This window comes from Pinus tabuliformis, chromosome 8 (assembly GCF_031772625.1).
Source record: "Pinus tabuliformis cultivar Carrire ecotype Pingquan chromosome 8, CPIR1, whole genome shotgun sequence".
Taxonomy (NCBI): Eukaryota; Viridiplantae; Streptophyta; class Pinopsida; order Pinales; family Pinaceae; genus Pinus; species Pinus tabuliformis.
The window spans coordinates 1,969,986,681-1,970,005,464 of record NC_142294.1 but is presented as its reverse complement, the minus strand read 5'-3'; the positions used below and the strand labels follow the sequence as shown (position 1 = coordinate 1,970,005,464).

The window sequence follows — 18,784 nt, the reverse complement described above, 5'->3', positions numbered from 1 at the left end:
TGGGTTCTCAATATATAAATATCGCCCAACTGTAAACAGGCATCACGTGTCCTTTCTCCATACAAATCGTTATAAATTCATTATCAAAAATCATTAATACAACAATGAATTGAAAACCCTCAAGGCCTATGCACTTGAACCCCAATTTAAGCTTCTCATGTGATGCCACACAGTGGAACGCGCTGACAATACAATCCTCTTACACCATCCATGGCACGCGAAACTAATGAGGGAAAAGCGCGCATGAACATGAGTGCAAAAGAAGGCCACAAAACTGTTGGAGTTAATGCTTACATTTCATATTTGAGAAATTGGTTTGTGATGGTTGAGAAATTCTCTCAACCACTCTTTCTAAATTAGGAATAAGTTGGATCTCAAAAACTCTATTTAATAGAGTGATCTGAATGTAATCTGTGTGTGTGAGTGTCTTTGCACATACACCATTTGTGCATAATATATGTTTGAGTTTTTGTGATTGTGTGATTTTAGCTGTTTCTATCATGGTATTGGAGCACAGGATCAGAGGCCTGTGTATTGTGAGTCGAAATCCTTTTTTTTGTGTTTGTCCATCATAATCGACGTTGTTTTTATTTGTCTTTTAATGCCTGGTGCTGAATGCAAACGCGAGACAAGTATGCTGGACCTGCCAGAGAGCTGTATATCTACCATTTTCTCCTTTACTATGCTGCGCGACATTAGCAGACTGTCAGTTGTCTCCAAGCTCTTCAAATCTGTGTCCTATTCGGACGATCTCTGTGTCCTATCAAAATGGGTGTCTGAAATCAAGGAACCCAAAAAGAAAAGCAAAATCTGGCTCGGCTCCTTCGATACTCCAGAGATGGCCGCTCGAGCTTACGACGTCGCTGAGTTCTACCTGAAGGGCAAGAAGCAGGCGTTGCTTAATTTTCCAGAGATGATTGATCACCTTTTGCGGCCACTTTCTTTGTCTCCGCACGACATTCAGGTTGCTGCGGAAGAAGCAGCTGTTGCGTTCTATTTCAGCAAACAAGAGAGGAAAAGCCCTAGAAACCCTCCTGTAAGTAATGAGCCCCCCTCCTCGCATCAATTATTAACAGTAATTAGCTCAGGCTTTGAGTCCACAGATGTCGATCTACCAGGGGAAGCGGATACTAGTAATTATTCCTCATCGGTTTGTACACCAACCGAAGGTGTTGGTGAGTCCGAAAATACAGTGGTGGAGGACGATTCGTTCGAGTCTTTCAATTTATTTACCAATTTGGCAGAAGCTCCTCTGCTCTCTCCCCGTCCTCTGTTTAATGGGCACGAAGAGGGCTTGGCTGGAAGGATCCCCATCGAAATTGGGTTACATGTTATCTGCAAGAGCCTTAACTATCATTTGGGGCGACGACGAACGATATTGGCGTTTTGCTCGTGGAGACGGACACGACTCCAGATTCGAGGTGCTTGCGGAATTAACAGTGGTTTCGTGGTTGGAGGTCCGTGGTCAAATCGACTGCAGGCTTTTGTCTCCGGATACCAACTACAGAGTGGTGTTTGTCCTTAAATTCAGAGAACGTCAGTTTGGGTGGACAATGCCAGTTACTTTTTCAATTACAACGCCGGACAGAGAACAGATGGAAAATACATTTGTGATTATATTAGTTTAATTTCCATTATTATAAAATGTTTTGAAGAAATCAAGAAGTAGTAGTAAGGCTCAATATGGATGGTTGTCCAGATAGTATGGCAGTTGCGGATCTAGGGAAGGATCCCTCATTAGTGGTAGACGTGGAAGTGGTTTCCTAATGAGGTTATGCGACAGATTGGGATGCTGTCCAGTAATTGACTTCGGGAGGTCCTTGATTCGGGAGTTGAGGAAGGGAACTCGGGAATCCAACTTGCCAACTACACCTTTCTGAAGGTTATGAGGCAACTTGATGGAGCATCTACTGATAAGCTTGATTATTTTGTTATTTTTCATGTAATGTAATCATTAAAGGAGGATGTTGGAGTTAATGCTTACATTCCATATTTGAGAAATTGGTTTGTGATGGTTGAGAAATTCTCTCAACCACTCTCTCTAAATTAGGAATAAGTTGGATCTCAAAAACTCTATTTAATAGAGTGATCTGAATGTAATCTGTGTGTGTGAGTGTCTTTGCACATACACCATTTGTGCATAATATATGTTTGAGTTTTTGTGATTGTGTGATTTTAGCTGTTTCTATCAAAAACTAGTGGCTCAGACTATTCCACAGAGCAGATTAACGTCTACTGTGATATCACCATAAGATAACAAATTCGAAACCAATCTCAACTTTATATTAAGAATTGATCTCAATGAATGATTTACATAGTGTACATATTAATACAACAAGAAAATCGTTGACTCAGTTTATGGGTCTTCTTGGACTCTAATAACCACTCACCATAACACAAACCTAATCCCAAGGATTAGTTTTCTAACATAACGACACGGCAATGTGAGACAATATTAACCATGCTACAGAATCAAAATCGTCTGCGGAATCCTTCCAAAATGCTATAAAGAAGTAAGCCTCATATGCCAGATGGGCTATTACAATTAATGCTAGTGCTTCAAGATCACCCCATACACTTTTCAAGCCCCAAATGACAATTCCAAGAAGAGAGTAGGAAATGAACACACACATCATAACTCTCATGTTATCCATAAGGAGTTGCTCCTCCACCAAAAGAATCAATTGGGCGTTTTTAAAATATGAATTGCTTGAATTTAGACTAAAATCCAAGTGATCAATAAAAAAGAGCAACTGGATGGTAAGAGCACTAAGAACAAGAGCTAATACCGAAATCTAATTAGCCTTTCTTCACAAGGCCTTCCACACATCCACTAAGACCAAGGTAATAAATATAACAATGAAAACAAACGATGTCCACTCATATCCGGTATAAGAATTGCCAAACGAGTCTAATTCCTTATAATCCTGATCCCACTAAAAGTATGGAGCCCATTTTGTTTCATCCTCTAATAGACAACCTTGCGATGTAATCGTGCCTGTGAATTCCTTTTACCTGATAGATCTGCGAATATATTGGTGTTATGAAGCGCCTTTCATATCTGCGAAATCTATTTAGGAGATTGATCAAGTATGAATATAGAGAGGGACTTTAGGTGTCCACACAAATTCTTTGCAGCAATCCCCTTAGCGATTTTCTATCGAGTTGTCTTTAGTGAGACCTTTTGGAAGCTTTTCCGGTGGGTTTTTCCGGTCTAATATCTCTAAAATCCGGCAGGAATTTATTGAAATCACAAGTTTGATGGGTAACTTCTACATAATCCAAGTGCCCTAGGGGTTTTTTAGGGTGTTGAATCCACATATACAATAAAAAACATAGTTTAAATAACACAAATTAAGATTTCACCTCTAATTTTTCTGCATACCAGAAAGTCCAGAAAATTACACTAAATACAAACCCAATTTTCTATATTATGTCATTTGCACAGTAAAACAATAACTTTACAAATATATAAATCAATAATATAGTATTTTAGAATTTTGATTGTACTTAAAATTATTGTTTGATCTCCATCTGGATGACTCTATTTACATAAATTATTCTTTTTAAATCGTCTGGAAATGATTAGACCTTACCTTGTCTCGTTCGTTTTACTTATGTTGAGAATTCTACAACTAAAATATTTGAATTCTTACAAGTTGATCAACATTAAAATTCAATGTCCAGATGACTCTATTTACATAAATGATTCTTTTGATATCGTCTAGAAATGGTTGGTGTTATTTATTTACTCCAAATATCAAATTTATTGTTAGCACTGCAGATTTTTCAGCCATATTAATCCAAATATTGGAGACTGCAAGTGACTGCTTGCTATAGAATGTTTCAATGGGCCATAGCTTGTGGCAGGACAAAGTCTTGCAATTAATGGGTGTACCATATTCTCAAGACCCAGTTGACATTGAAATAAATGTAAAATTATAATTTTTTCTATACCATTATATTAAACTGAGAAATTAAATCTGTTAAACACACACATGGGCAACAACAAAATAGGAAAGATAAACAAGAGAGTACTTTTATTATTAACAAATGATATACATTTATAGTACATGGTGTGACCCTTGGATTCATATTCCAAGTAGTCTATTGGACTCCTTTTGGTTGTTCAACTTCCACACCAACCCTTAGAGGATTAGGTATCCAACATTCCCCCCTTAATCCGAAGGGTTATGTACGAGTCCAAGAAGAGAGTTGTAATACAAAACGTGCAAAAATGCATGGCAGCACTAGGATGAATGTGCTCTCTGAAATGTCGGTATAAAGGGCGGTGGTTTAAGGATCACCACCGACACTGGAACGCTTAGTGCAGTTCCCAGAACTCTTCCAATTTTGGCATGAAGCTCAGGTCTTCTGCTAGAGGAAGTGCTCCTGATGTTTTGAAGAGGGAAACCTTCAACCAATAAAGGGAGGTCGCACCCCGCATAAAAGGGAGAACCTCAACCTGAAAAGGGAGGTCTCAACCTGTGATGGTTTAAGGATTACCACCAACTCTAGAATGCTTAACACAATTCCTAGAACTCTTCCAAAACTAGCAAGAAGCTGAAGTCTTCTGCTAGAGGAAGTGTCCCCAATTCTTTGAAGAGGTATCACCGACTGAAGGCATGCTCAAGTGGCATCTCTGTCTCTGGCTACAACTCTGAATTTGGTGTGGCAGGTTGTGGCTCAAGCTCGCTTGATGTGTCTTTGAAGCTTGTAGATGACCATCATTTTCCCCCTTGTCAAATACAAGGTGAGATGATGGAGAAAACTCAACTGCAAGACTGTTCAATACTCTAGAACAAGTTCTGACATGTGACTGGAATATCTTCTTCGTTGTTGATGTCCATTGCCAAGAAGTGATCCATCCAAGATGAATCTTTGTTCTTACAGGAGGTTTGTTTCTGAAGCATCTGTTTGAAGAATGACTGGTTTTATGACAGTGCTTACATGGATGAAGATCAAAACAGTGGTATTTCAGACGGCCAACTCAATCACAGTGTTGGCATTTCACAATCTATTGTTGTTTCTGTTACTGTGGAGGAGGGGCAGAATCTACAACAGCTGAAGGTGAACTGTCATGAAGTAATCCAACACTCTGAAACTAAATGGTCTTTGCATAATCTGGAATAAGAAAGGACACGTCCTTGCCATATCCAAGACCAGTTCTGTGCTTGTTGTGGACAAGCTCTTCCCAAGGTCTGATGATGGGCTTGGGAAGTGCAAACTGAACTTCTGCGTTTGCATGTACAACTGCTGCTTCATTGGGTACTAAATCTTAATGAAATGTAACATTATTGACTTGCTACTGATGGGTTGTTGTCTCAATGTTCTGAACAGAAACAGGTTCAGAATGACGATTCCATTGTTGTAATTTTGCTTGCTGTAGCTGAGATTCAAGCTGCAAAAATTCAATCTTGTCATGTACATCTTGTAAACAACTGTGAATATCAGTGAGAAAATCCTTGTTGATTTTGATTGTATAATCCATAGTAGAGAGTATTAGATTGTCCAGTAACTCTAATATTGCACCAATTGGAGCCATTTTTTTTAATAAAAAAAAAAATAGTAAAACAATGAAGACCTCAACGCACTCCAAACTCTAATACAATGCCAATGGCAATAGTTTGCCTTTGATTGATGTCAGAATATTGTGTAAACAGGGTTGCTTGAATGAAACCCTGAATATTTTACGCTTTACTAACAACTCTGTGGATTCTTCTACATATGTTTCTCTGTTGGAGGCTTGCATTCAGGACAAAGCTTTACCAGAAGCCAAAATAGTACACGCTCACATTAATCAGATCAGAATTAAAGCAGACAATCTTTTACATAATGCACTTGTTAAAATGTATGTTAAGTGTGAAAAGCTGGTAGACGCTCGCAGAGTTTTCAACCAAATGCCTCAACGAGAAGAGTGCTCGTGGACTCTTATGATGGCAGCCTATGCAAGGCATGGCTTTCCTGAGGAGGCACTGTCACTATTCCGCCAAATACGAGAAATAGGCGTCCAAGCCAATAGCTTGACCTTCACCAATGTTGTTCAATCATATGTACCTGTCACTATTGATGCCCGAATTTTGCATATCCTACGATCATCACTATCTAGGAAACATGAAACTCTGGCTTCGAGACCTTAGCACCTTGCGGCCTCTTCTGCTCGGGTGCTCTGGACTTGGCGCTGGCCACGGAAACATGAAACTCTGGGCATTCCCTTGTTCGAAGGGGCCAAACCCTTGAAAATCCCTAATGCACAAGAGCCTTGAAAATACCACCCATGAGGGAAAAGGAGAGGATCGATATGCGAATTAAATAGTCACGAACAGTGAACCTCAAAGGGCCAAATGTGTGAACTTCTTTGCCTTCTCCTCCTAAACCCTGGCTTGAAAAGGGATAGAAAATAGAAATACCCTGAATCCACTGCAATCGATAGCTGAAATCAATCAGAGAATCTCCCGACTCCCACTCAACCTCTTTGCCTTATCCTCTTTCTCCTTGAATAGTGCTAACAAGGATACACTGGATACCTTAACAACTTTAAACCTAACTCCAGGAATATCTCCCACGGCATGCCCCTTTCACCCAAATCCAGCGATCAACACCTTGTCATTTTCTTCAATGTAGTTCAAAGGCCAACACAAATAGGCTCAACCTTGATGCAGTTGGTGTTGAGTGTGATAATTTAGGTTCTGTGAAGGTTGATGAGTACTCTCGAAGCATAGTTCCAAATATATGGGCAGTTGGAGATGTGACAAATCGGGTTAACCTTACACCTGTGGCGCTAATGGAGGGTACTTGCTTTGCTAAAACTGTGTTTGGTGGAAAACCCACTAAGCCTGATTATAATCATGTTCCTTGTGCAGTATTCTATATACCTCCTCTCTTTGTAGTGGGCCTTATAGAGAAGGAAGCTATAGAGAAACCTAATGGTGATATCGGTATCTTCACTTGAACATTTACACTCATGAAAAATACAATATCACGTCGTCCTGAAAAGACAGTTATGAAGCTCGTCGTGGATTGTGAGACTGACAAAGTTCTTGGGGCATCAATGTGTGGTCCAGATGCTCCTGAAATTATGCATGGTATTGCTATTGCTTTGAAGTGTGGGGCTACAAAGGCATAGTTTGACTCAACTGTTGGTATCCACCCATCAGCTGCATAATAGTTTGTTACTATGCGTACTATTAGCAGGCGTATTTCCGTTGGTAGTCAAGTAAAGAAAAGTGAATAAATTTATAATACGAGACATATATCTTATCATTTTTCCTGATAGACAAAGTCGTTGGTTAATGGATTTATTTTCTCTACCTGATGGGATAGATCTCTGCCTTTAACCAAGATAAGGTACTGTAGTTCCTATTGCCAATGTACAATATTGAAAATATAAGTACCATGTCAGAATGTAGGCGAAGCCCAGCTTTGTGACTAACCGGTTACCTCCAACATTAGGGAATGTTGACAACTATTTTTTTACAATCCAGTCTGTCTCTGGCTATGGTATATTTGTCACAGTGGGATCAGAGCGATATATGGTAGGGAGTAGCATTCAGCATGACAGAGGGATAAGGCTGAGTGCACTCCAAAGGATAGCGTTACAACCGGTGGTGTCTTTCTATAATGGCATGTTATAATTGTGATTGTTACAATCGAAACTGAAATGTTTTCACAGGATACCAACGTTACAACCTAAATCGCGTTACAACATATGAGCAGTGACCAGGATTTAGTGAGGCAGAGAGCCAAATTTAGGTCCTGCATTCAACTGTAATGGAATTGAGCAGGTGGAATATGGAACCGAGTTCAACACTAAGCCTGAGAATGGAATGAATACCACAACTAATGCTAGCAACAAATCAGTGTATCAGAGAACATCTAGAATGGCAGAGCTACACTTCTGCAATGGTAAAGAGTTGTTACATTGGTAGAGAGGGACAGGTCTGGCAATATTACTCTTTGTAGTCGCAGGGGCAGGTTTGCTCACAACAGAGGAATGGCAGAGCTGATAGAGGTAACAACCTCTATTCTAACAAATTCTCAGAAAGGTATAATCAAGAGGAGAGCATTGGTTTACAAAGGCCACAGAAACAGGTGGCTCACACTTAAGCAGGGCAAGAGATCGCCTACTCTGGTACCATGTTAAACACACACATGGGCAGCAACAAAATAGGAAAGATAAATAGGAGAGTACTTTTATTATTAACAAATGATATACATTTATAGTACATGGTGTGACCCTTGGATTCATATTCCAAGTGATCTCTTGGGCTCCTTTTGGCTGTTCAGCTTCCACACCAACCCTTAGAGGATTAGGTGTCCAACAAAATCTGACATTGAAATAAACCAACCATTCTATTATTTCTATAACATTATATATTTTCTATGCGATATCTCCAATATTGAATGGTCAAAAGTGTAATGGTTACAAGTTTCCGAACATTTAAATCGTTAATGTTAGCTTGTCAGATTTTGACCACAATCAACTATCATGAATAACCACATTTAAAAGCCGTACTCTAATCGACCTTCAAATTTGCCTTGTAAAAATCATGGAAAATCATATGTTTGTGCGTTTTCATTTAAGTGATCCAAAATTCATAATTTTTCATTAATGTAGGTAATGGCAAATTATCACTATTGAGAAAATATATAATGATAGTATGCTACTTCACATTGTAATAACTTCTTTCCAAACTCTTGTTATTAACCAGGCCACATGGCAAATTATCACTATTGAGAAAATATATAATGATAGAATGCTACTTCACACTGTAATAACTTCTTTCCAAACTCTTTTTATTAACCAGGCCACATAGCTAGCGTTCTGTGCCACTTAGTATAATTATTACTCTTTGAAAGGCATGAATTAGCTCCTATATTTGAACAAGGGCTACAAAATAGGTACTCCAACTTAGTTTAAATATAGTTAAATTAGAGTAATAAAACAATAAATACATACAACTTTATATTAATAAAATTTATAATTAAAATAACAAGATAATCCATGATTGCATTGTCTACGAACTCTATTTGTGGATGACTTTTTTTTAAACTATAATATCATATTTGTTCATTTAAAGGTACAATTGCCTTCTAGAAACACTCTCATGGGAAAATAAGGTTATGTAATGTTAGCTTAAAATATAGTTAAATTAAAATATATGTTATTGTTAAATATATTATTTTATTATTAATTTGTACTATATACTTGATTAAAATAAAAGACAATAAAGAAAAGATTGCAATTGATAAATGACTCATAGAATTCAAGGCTTTAATTACTAGCTCCATCCATGCATGTGAATGGAAGATTACTCATAGATGGAGAGGAACTTTTAGAACAATCATACTAGGCTATTGATATTGAATGGTGATAATTGTTGATTTTTTGAGTAGCTTGGGAGGTACTCCAAGCCCTAGGGTTAGGGATTTGGAGGGTGAAGCACCACAAAATTCATTTGTGGGCTTGGAATCCAAGGTTGGTGATTTGCACCCATTGATATTTGGGCCAAAACCATGGAGCATTTTGGACATGTGACGGATGGAGATGATAGAAGATGGCAAGGAAAATCCAATGCTTCGAGAATCTTCGAAATCTGAGATGTCTTTGACGAGATATGAATTTTTGAAGTTGACAATGATTTTTTTGGCACATAAGTCATGTAGGGTTAGTGTGAATGTCCAAAAGATATGTCTATTCATGGAGCCCTTGTAAAGTCTATTAATACAAAGTGATGTGATGTTATTTCACACATCCAAAAGTGCATCAATTCATAGATAACTCTCTAAATTAAGCTGAGCTCAATGGAAGGAGGATGAATTTGTTTAAGGGTTATGTTTGGGTGATTTTGACACCTGTGATAAGGCCGAATTGATACAAAATGATAGCCGCAGGCTTGACGAAAAAATATGGGTTGAGTTATGATGTGTTTTTCTCCTTATAAGTCTGAATTCTGAGCAGGAATGTTGCCGCATTCCTTGGGCAGATTCTGAAGATGTGTTGGTGAGGTTTTGAGGGAGGTATGTCCAGTTCTTAAGGTCACATCTCTAGAGACTAGAACAAGTAGGTTCTAGATCTAACAAAGGTCAAGTGAGGGTAGTTTGGGGTTGGTTGTTATTTACTATTATTTTTCCATTAGGAACATTAAATTGGTATCAGAGCATGATCTTGGCAAGTTGTGGGGAGACTAGCAAAATCATGGAGGTGTAGGCATGCATGCATAGTGAATGGTGAAACTATGGACATTCTAGTGAAGCAAGAAATATGTAGTACATAGAGGATCACAGAGGAAATCAATAGAAACAATGAAATTCTCAACAAAAATGATGATATACTAAAAGAAAACGATGAGAAACTAAAAAGAATTATGGGCCCAATTGAGTAGCATTAAGGGGATAAATTGGAGCCATCCTCATCCTTAAGATAGAGATCCTAGAATTAAGCATGCCACAGAGGTAGAGCCATTTACACCATGTGGGGATAGTCGATAGAATCAATGCACACGACCTTCTGAGAAGGAGTGGACAGGACATGGACAGTTAGAGGATGAGACCAGGAGGTAGTTCTGCTAGTGGAGATGTAGCTTTAGATATCAGACGCATGAGAAGAAGGTTGAGCATGATGTTGATAACACATAGGAGGAGCACATCGATATCCCGAGAGTGACACATTGGTGGAGGCAATTGAGCATACACCTATAGGGCCATCCGTTGAGGAGGTACCCAGAGCTATAATCGAGTTTCCAGATGATGGCCTCCCACAACAGGTTCATGAGGTGCCAGGAGACATAGCCGTATCCACCATTGATGAGGTGTTGGGAGACATATCTTCCATTGATGAGGTTCCTATAGACACAAAGGTATCCAAAGATGTGACTGAGCTTATAGATGATAACTTCCCACAATAGTTTCAATGACTTCACGTCGGCCTTCTAACATTGAAAAAGGTCACGATAGTCTAAGAGACCATTCTGTAGCAGAATGTGGAGCTGGATGGCATGAGAGCGGTCTGTGCCAAGTTAGTGGTCCAGATGACTCATGTTGGGGAACTGTTGATGTCCCTAATGATGCAGCTAGAGGGGTGTATGTTGGAGTGCCATAGTAGCCCTCTTCATATATAAATAGATGGGGCTTGTAGCACTAGTGGGTTTCCTCTACACAATGGAGAGGGATAATTAGAGTCACCTCAATAGATTTTGTGTGGAAATCTAACCAATGAGATGAGGTGACATGAGTTGCATAGGGTGCAACATTCGTAGGATGGAGGGATAGTTCTCTGTATAGGAGTGCATGCATTCAAGCCCTCTCTTGGGGTTGGATGGAAAGAGGTTCTGAGTGGGTACTTGGTGGAGTTGGGAGTGAAGCTCAACAGGAGCTCCCAAACATTAGGAAAATTGGAGGCCCAAGTTGGCACTAGGATCCAAGTGGGGCCTCGTACCATACAATGGAGACGTACGATGATGGATGTTGGGATCCAAATGGGACTCCCCACCACATCATGGATTTAGCTAGTGAGGGTATTAGCACTGTGATAAATTCGATGACTAGGTGACCACACACTCTTGGATCTCAATCAATGTTAGTGACAGGTTGGATTGACAGAGGATTAGGTAGACTCGATGAGTTGTTTGGGAATGTTGGTTGCGCATAGAGTCGCGGGATGAGTAACATCCTCTAGCATGTGCTTATTGGAAGGGGGTGCATCGGGAGGCCACTTGACAAATCATTGCATGGAGGCAATGCTCACTCATTGGTATATTAGACACTGAAGCTATTAAGGATAGGAACAATAGTATCATTCTTGTTAGCATGTGAGGAGTTAGGCTACTCAGGTCTGTCAGGATAGATGAGGATATGTAGCTCACATCATGGATGGATTGCTAGCAAGGTGGTGGATGCACTGACACATGAGGGATGTCTGATAGTTCAGGGTGGTACAACAATGAGCATTGGTATCGAGTGGATTACGTAGTTGTGCCATGAGGTTCAATGTTATGCATAAGAGTGTAGGAGTACGTGCTTGTGTAAAATAGGGCATGATGATGGATAATAGGTTCAATTGGAGTGTTACCTCCAAAGAGATCCCTTAAGGGGGACAACCATAATACTCTTGGGTTTGGAACTCTCAGGATTAGAGAACAGGTTGGTCATAGGGTTGCCCGTGAGTTTCCATATGAGTTCTTGAATATACCCATTAGGTCCCATACACTTATTACTCTCAACCATTGCACTCTGATACATGGGACTTGGGTATTGTCTCTTAATGTCTTCATCACGAGCAACAAGACCTAGAATTTTTGTTTGAGATAGTTAGGCGAGACACAATGCATCAAGAGAGAGGCTTTCTAGTAGTGGCATATGGTCAAAGCACAAGTTGGCAAGTGCAAGTTTGGGGATGATCCGATCTTCAGTAGAGGTGGCATGTGCTCGACCCTTAAGCCCACACTTAGGGAGATGCATGACACCTTTAGGGTGAGGCATTCTGAGATATCTCATGATCATATACAATAGTTGGTGGACCATTCTTGTTGGCATGTTTTTAGACTCCACACCGTGTTTGGCGACACTTTCATGATACAAGGTAACATATCTCGCAATGTGGTGTGGGAGGCATAAGGAAATCTTGCACGAACTAGATTGATTCGTGATTTATGGAGTCCATATATTGATTGTAGCACGGAATTGAGATAGGGTATGGGCTGGTGCCACTAGTTCACGACTATGCTGCACCCGATATGGCTATTGGATCTAGAGATTCAGTTGGTTTATTGGTCACTTTATTTCGTCGCGAGAAGGATTAAGGTAGAGAGTGACCCAACTCACTCTTGTTTTCACATATGGGGGAGCGTTGAGGCCTTCGTCACATGATAAGGATTGTTTTTCTTGTCCCTGCTCCAAATTAGGGTTAGTGTTCGATGGGTAGGCCTTGACTTCATGGAGTTTCTTGGGCCAGATGTGTTGGCACTCATATATTTTTCCATCAGATTCCAAGAGAGGAGGATATAGCTTATGCATGATGGGAAGACAAACATGATAAGAGTGGTGTAATGACAACATGGTGGCACCCTTTTGAGATTAGCATTGGATCTAGGGATCACAGGATTCGACCGTTTAAATACCGTTAGGAATTCAATTGTTTCTGTAGAGAAAGATCATTTAGATCTTCCATTGGGTTTCAATGATTCACTGATGACATGGGGGACTTCGCCAATATGGAAGGATGTTCCACAAGAGGAGGTCAAGATGGTTTGGGACCCTCGTGACATAAGATTTATTCATGTGATGATGCGCAACATCGAGGAGTGTTTTAGTGGCACATTTGGACCCTTTCATTAGCTCAACCAACCCATGGATCAACAACATGTAGTGATATTTATTGAGGACAAGAAATTTTTGGCAGGGAGGACCGTCAAGTCCCCAATTTTATGCATGCTAAAATCACTAAAGAGTTTTGTTAATTTTTTATAATATTAAAAAAGGGGAAAACATTATTTTGTGAGAAAAGACAAAAAATATTATTTTAATGGAATGGCGTAAAAATAATATTTTATTGAAGGAAGGAACACAAAATATTATTTTAATGGAGATTGGTGGGAAATTATTATTTTATTAAAATGGAGGAAAAAGTCACCTAGTGGAAAATGACCCCCACAAATAAAATAATAATTAAAAAGGGAGTCTAGAAGCATGGGAAGAAATTATAAAAGGAGGACACACTCATTTTTTGATCATATTTTTCCTATTACATTTCACCTTTGATCTTCTCTTGGGGTTGTTTAGAACAATAAGAAAATTGCTTTTTAGCATAGGAATTCCAAGCATAAATTCCACCCTCATTTTGGAGAAATTCGCGGGCCTCCCTAGTGAGGCCTTTGGGAGTCTACTTTAGGACTTCCATTGGAGATAATTACAGATATTTCCCTCAGCCATTCACACTACCTGGGCATAGAAGGAGAACTACAGTGATAATATGGAGCAACTTTCTTTGTTTGCGGGTTTTAAGCATTTGCATAATATTTTCTCTTGGCATCAGGAGGAGATTGACACTAATTTACTTGGTTGAGACAGTGGTATATTGCTTGGAAGAATTATTATTTTCTGAGCCTATGCTGTGGTTATTACGATGAATTTGCAAAGCGGTTCTCGGTTGGAAATTTAACTAGAGTTAGCTAGGAATTGGATTTATTTCCGGAGGAAATTTTTGTAGGTGATTTTCAGCGATTTCCAAAGGCGGATTTGGATCATTTATTAAGGTAATTTCATGTTGGACGTACAGCTAGGTAGTCGAGGATTTTCTTATTATTTGGGGCTTTCTAGGTCAACTGGAATTAAAGCAATATTTTTTTGGTTTTGTATGGGTTTAGTGAGAGGAGTCCGTGGTTAAAATTTCATATTTTTTCGTGGAGTATTTGGGCTATAAATCAACATTCCTTCAACACTGCGATTTATTGAAAAACTGGGTACTTCACACCACTTGGTGAGCTTGATCTTGGCTTAGAGTTAATTCAAACCATTTTTGGGTTTTTATGGGTTTGGTGTGAGGAGCTCTCAGTTAAATTTACATAATTTTCTGAGCAGTTTCTATGGCATAAATTTCAGTTCTTCTTTAGCATTTTATGGGTAATTCAGACTTCTTGGGGCTTTCCGGGTCAGCTAGAATTAGCCCAAGATCTTTTTTGGATTTGGTAGATTTGGGTGAGAGAAGTCTCCAATTAATTTTGCAGAATTGTTGGAGCATATTTGAGGGCATAAATAACAATATTTCACCTCTAGCAACAACGGTAGTATAATTTTTGGGCATTGTGAGTTGCTAGGTGAGCCATTTCCAGGTTTGCATGCTTGTGGAAGCAAACCCAAATTCCATCATTCCACTATATTTGTACTCAGTTCCAACATTGGTATTAATAAAACAACTCAGATTTACTAGTCATATTCTATGACTTATTGATTGTACATGTATGTGTGAATTTCTTATTGTTGTAGCTTAGTGCATGGCTATGTTATTTGCTATTATTTTTCCATTAGGAACATTACAGATTAGGTCAATTGTGTAAACCATGAATTGCATTCAAACCATTAATACATAAGTCTCTTTTCTCCTCAAAAGCTTCCCCTTCTATCAAATGAATTCATAGGTTTTTATACAAAAAAATTAATATCTGTTAGTGTAACTATCCCTTAACTACTTAATTAAATGAAAAAATAAAAATAATTTCGAAAATCAAGATTTAATAACTATTAGAATAACTATTCCTTAACTACTTAATTAGTCCTGGGTGCATTTTACGCATAAAAATTTCATGTAAGTGAATATAAATTAAAATTAAATTCTTAACCTAAAATATTTAGGCAATTCAATAAACTTTTCAAGAAATTAAATAAATAAAGAAAAAAATTAGTTTAACGTTTGAGGTTAAAGATAGCTCATGGGAAAAATTCTTCTTCCTCTCGTTAATGTATTCGACCCTTTCCCAGCTTCTCGAAAAAACCCTAACTAAATAGATTCCAAGGGCTAGCTACTAGAATATCTATGTAATTTTTCCTCTAGATATCTATGTAATTTTTCCTCTGTAGCTGCCAGAATATCTGCATAACTTTTCCTGTTGCCTCTGAAGACTCACATTCTAAAATGAAATTTGGATAAAATAAATCATAGTTAGAGACTTAGAATCTCCCAATCAAGGTGCATGCTAGATAATCTAGTGGTTGAAATTGTTTTAAAATCAATGGTCTTTATCTTTATATGGGGTGAAAAGTTAGAAGTGAGTTAACGACTTTCATTTGACCCGATATAACTTCTTTTGGTTGAAATGTGTTTTAATCGAACAGTTGAAATACATAGTGCCTATTTAACGTTTGAGCCAAGCTTAATGCTATGTCTTGAAACTCAAATTCATTAAAAGGGTGACCATATTTGGATAGGGCGATTAAAATATTCGGCTAGTTAACTTATGTCTCCATAATGTTTAACAAAGATGTAAAACATGATTTATATATGCAACGTTTGTTATATGCCATGGAGTGGTTACTTAAATTATTAATTAGAGAGGATGAATGCTCCTACCAGTGTATTTTTTTAATTTAATTTTATTTATTTATTATTTATTTTATTCTCATATATTTGTTTATTTAATTCATATTTATTTTATTTTATTTCATTTTTAGTATGTCTTAGTTGTATTTTAATTAAAATATTTAATTTTCTAAATTTTTTATGACTATAATGAAAACGACTTTATAATTATTTTTATAAATAAAATTATCATTTTGATTTTGATTTTTAACTACTATTATAAAGTATATTATAATATTAAAAAATGTTAAATCTCTTATTTAATATGATAATAATTTTTATAATGATTATTTTAATTTTAATGTTGGGTGGTTAGGAACATTTTCGCTGTAAGTATGTTATTTTAATCATAAAAATTCATATGATGTGAGAAATATAGAAAATAGAGACTTATATAAGGCCAAACGTGTATAAATAACCTAGGTCTAAATTGGAGTCAAATTTAATGAGAGCATTTTGATAAAAAAAACCTTCTTTCTAAAACTCCACTACTTTAAAGGGAGTTTGTTCACTAAGCTCATTAAAACAAGTTGTGAGGTGTTACTGAATTCAAATTCATATGGAAAGGGTGAGCATGCAACAAGACTAGATCAACCAAGCTCTAACTACTTCATTAAATAAGCACCTTTAATAAGTGATAGAATGGTTTCTTCATTTTGGGAATTCTCTTCCTACCATTACGTATACACGCCGATAAGTAAGTGCCTTGACTGCTCCATGAACCTGTGAATTTTCGAGTTTGCATTTTTGGGGCAATGTCAGAATCTTGTACAGAATAGTTAGGGTCTTGCGGTGGCAGAGTGAGGGACAGAGGTCAACAGGAGCAAAGGACGATGTCGAGGCACATAAGATAGGAAGGATATAATGAGATAGACTAGAGAAAATTTTATATTTAAAAGTATTAAATACTAGAAATTGTTCCTAAAGGTCCAAATATATACCGAAGGAATAAAGATTTGGAAAGATTATGTAGCCATAAACAAAGCACACCTACAAAGTTTTCATAATTTATTTTCATTTACTGTTAAACATGTTTAAAAAAAACATCATTTAATGTTTAAAAAAAAATCATTTAATGTTTAAAAAAAAATACTTCAAAAAACATCATTTACATTTGTTGAATTGAGGCTTCTGTGATCCATATCAAGTTTTATGAGAAGATTTTTCGGCGTAAATCACATTATAATACATTTGTCGACTCGTTTCGAACCATCGAGCGTGGTTTATCGTCCGGACAAGTTGAAGAACCAGATCATGGCTGCATGTTAAATAGGGAGAGGAGATCTTCCAAAGGCTAAATTTGACTCGGAAATGGCTATATCGGACTGGGCAACTAGACTGGACCAACGACTATATTTGACCATGAAACAACTAAATTTGACTAGCCAACCGGACTAGACCAAGGGATAGGGACATGGACTAATATTATATTTGATAATATTATTTAATTATAATAATATTATTAGATAAATAATTATTCAATGTATTAATAGTGTTTAATATACATATTATCAATATTATTAACATAATGTATTTTTATGTTCTAAATGTTATTAATGTCTAAAATAATAATCTTATGAATGCTATTTGTGAATATTTATTTTAATACTTTTATGTTAGTCATGTTTATTATTTATGTGAAATGTTAACTATATTTATGTTAATATTAATTTATTAATAGATCTAGGGATTATTAATATTAATAATAGTATGGAGTTATTATTACTCTTAATACTCCTAAATATATAACTATAATAATAATATTATAAAATTAATTATTATTTTATAAATTATATTATTATTATCATTATTATTATTATTATTATTATTATTATTAATGGTTTGTATAACTTATTAATAGAATTTATTAATTAAATATAAACGTAAAACATTAAGCTATGTAATGTAAACTTAAACTTTCTAATTAAATATAAATTTTAGATCAATAACCATCTATAATAGATACTTTTTTTAAATCCATTAAGTTAGTTAGATAATGGACCATCTAATAAATTTAAGGAAAATAATATGAGGGAAATTTCCCTAAAATGACTAAAAACTAGCATTTGCACTAGATGTTGCAAAGGAAACACCGTAAGGCATAAATTGAAGAACGCAAATACAACAAACAAATACTTTCATAAAGAATAAAAATACTTATAATGAATTTACTATTAGATATTCCTATATATTGCACTATATATTAGCCCCACTAATTGTTTCCCTTTCTTAATGTAACCTTTCACCACTATGGTCACTATAATATCAAATAAAATGTGTCTCTTAACCAATGGGTATCAGATAAAAAGCAGCAGCTGCTCCTTAAAACCCTAAGTTGTTCTTTACCAAAGGCTCCCAATCTGAAATTCTCCCCACAATTGGAAGTATCCCAAACGAAGCAAATAAAAATAGCCACAGAGGAGAAAGAAGAACAACACAACCCACTGCCATGAACCCTCGCATATTTACAAAGAATATCATCATGATACCAACTGATTATCAAAAGAAAACTGTTAAACTTGGGAAACAGTTTCACCTGACCTTAGCAATAACTTTGTCTTGACTCACAAACTCCATACAAAAGTGAGTTAGCATATTCAGCTGTCCTGCATAGAACTGGATGTGATAATTTTATTTCCTCCTCTCCTTGCAATTTTTCTAGGATAATTAAGGCAAATTATTAACCCCAACCTTTGTTGCCCCGCGATGTTT

The 18,784-nt window shown here is 36.9% G+C and overlaps 1 protein-coding gene and 1 pseudogene across 1 annotated transcript; both read left to right on the top strand.

The window, feature by feature from the left end:
• The first annotated feature begins 601 nt into the window (after window positions 1-601).
• LOC149244345 (uncharacterized) lies at window positions 602-1,525 on the top strand. Its single transcript, XM_089371511.1, has one exon. It carries the CDS (start codon window positions 602-604, stop codon window positions 1,523-1,525), a length of 924 nt encoding a protein of 307 aa, XP_089227637.1.
• A 3,425-nt stretch (window positions 1,526-4,950) lies between these two features.
• On the top strand, window positions 4,951-7,407 carry LOC149244344 (glutathione reductase, cytosolic pseudogene; annotated as a pseudogene).
• The last annotated feature ends 11,377 nt before the right edge of the window (window positions 7,408-18,784 follow it).

Excerpts from the sequence above, each read along its gene's own strand:
- LOC149244345 (XM_089371511.1), top strand. The coding sequence starts at position 602 with ATGCCTGGTGCTGAATGCAAACGCGAGACAAGTATGCTGGACCTGCCA.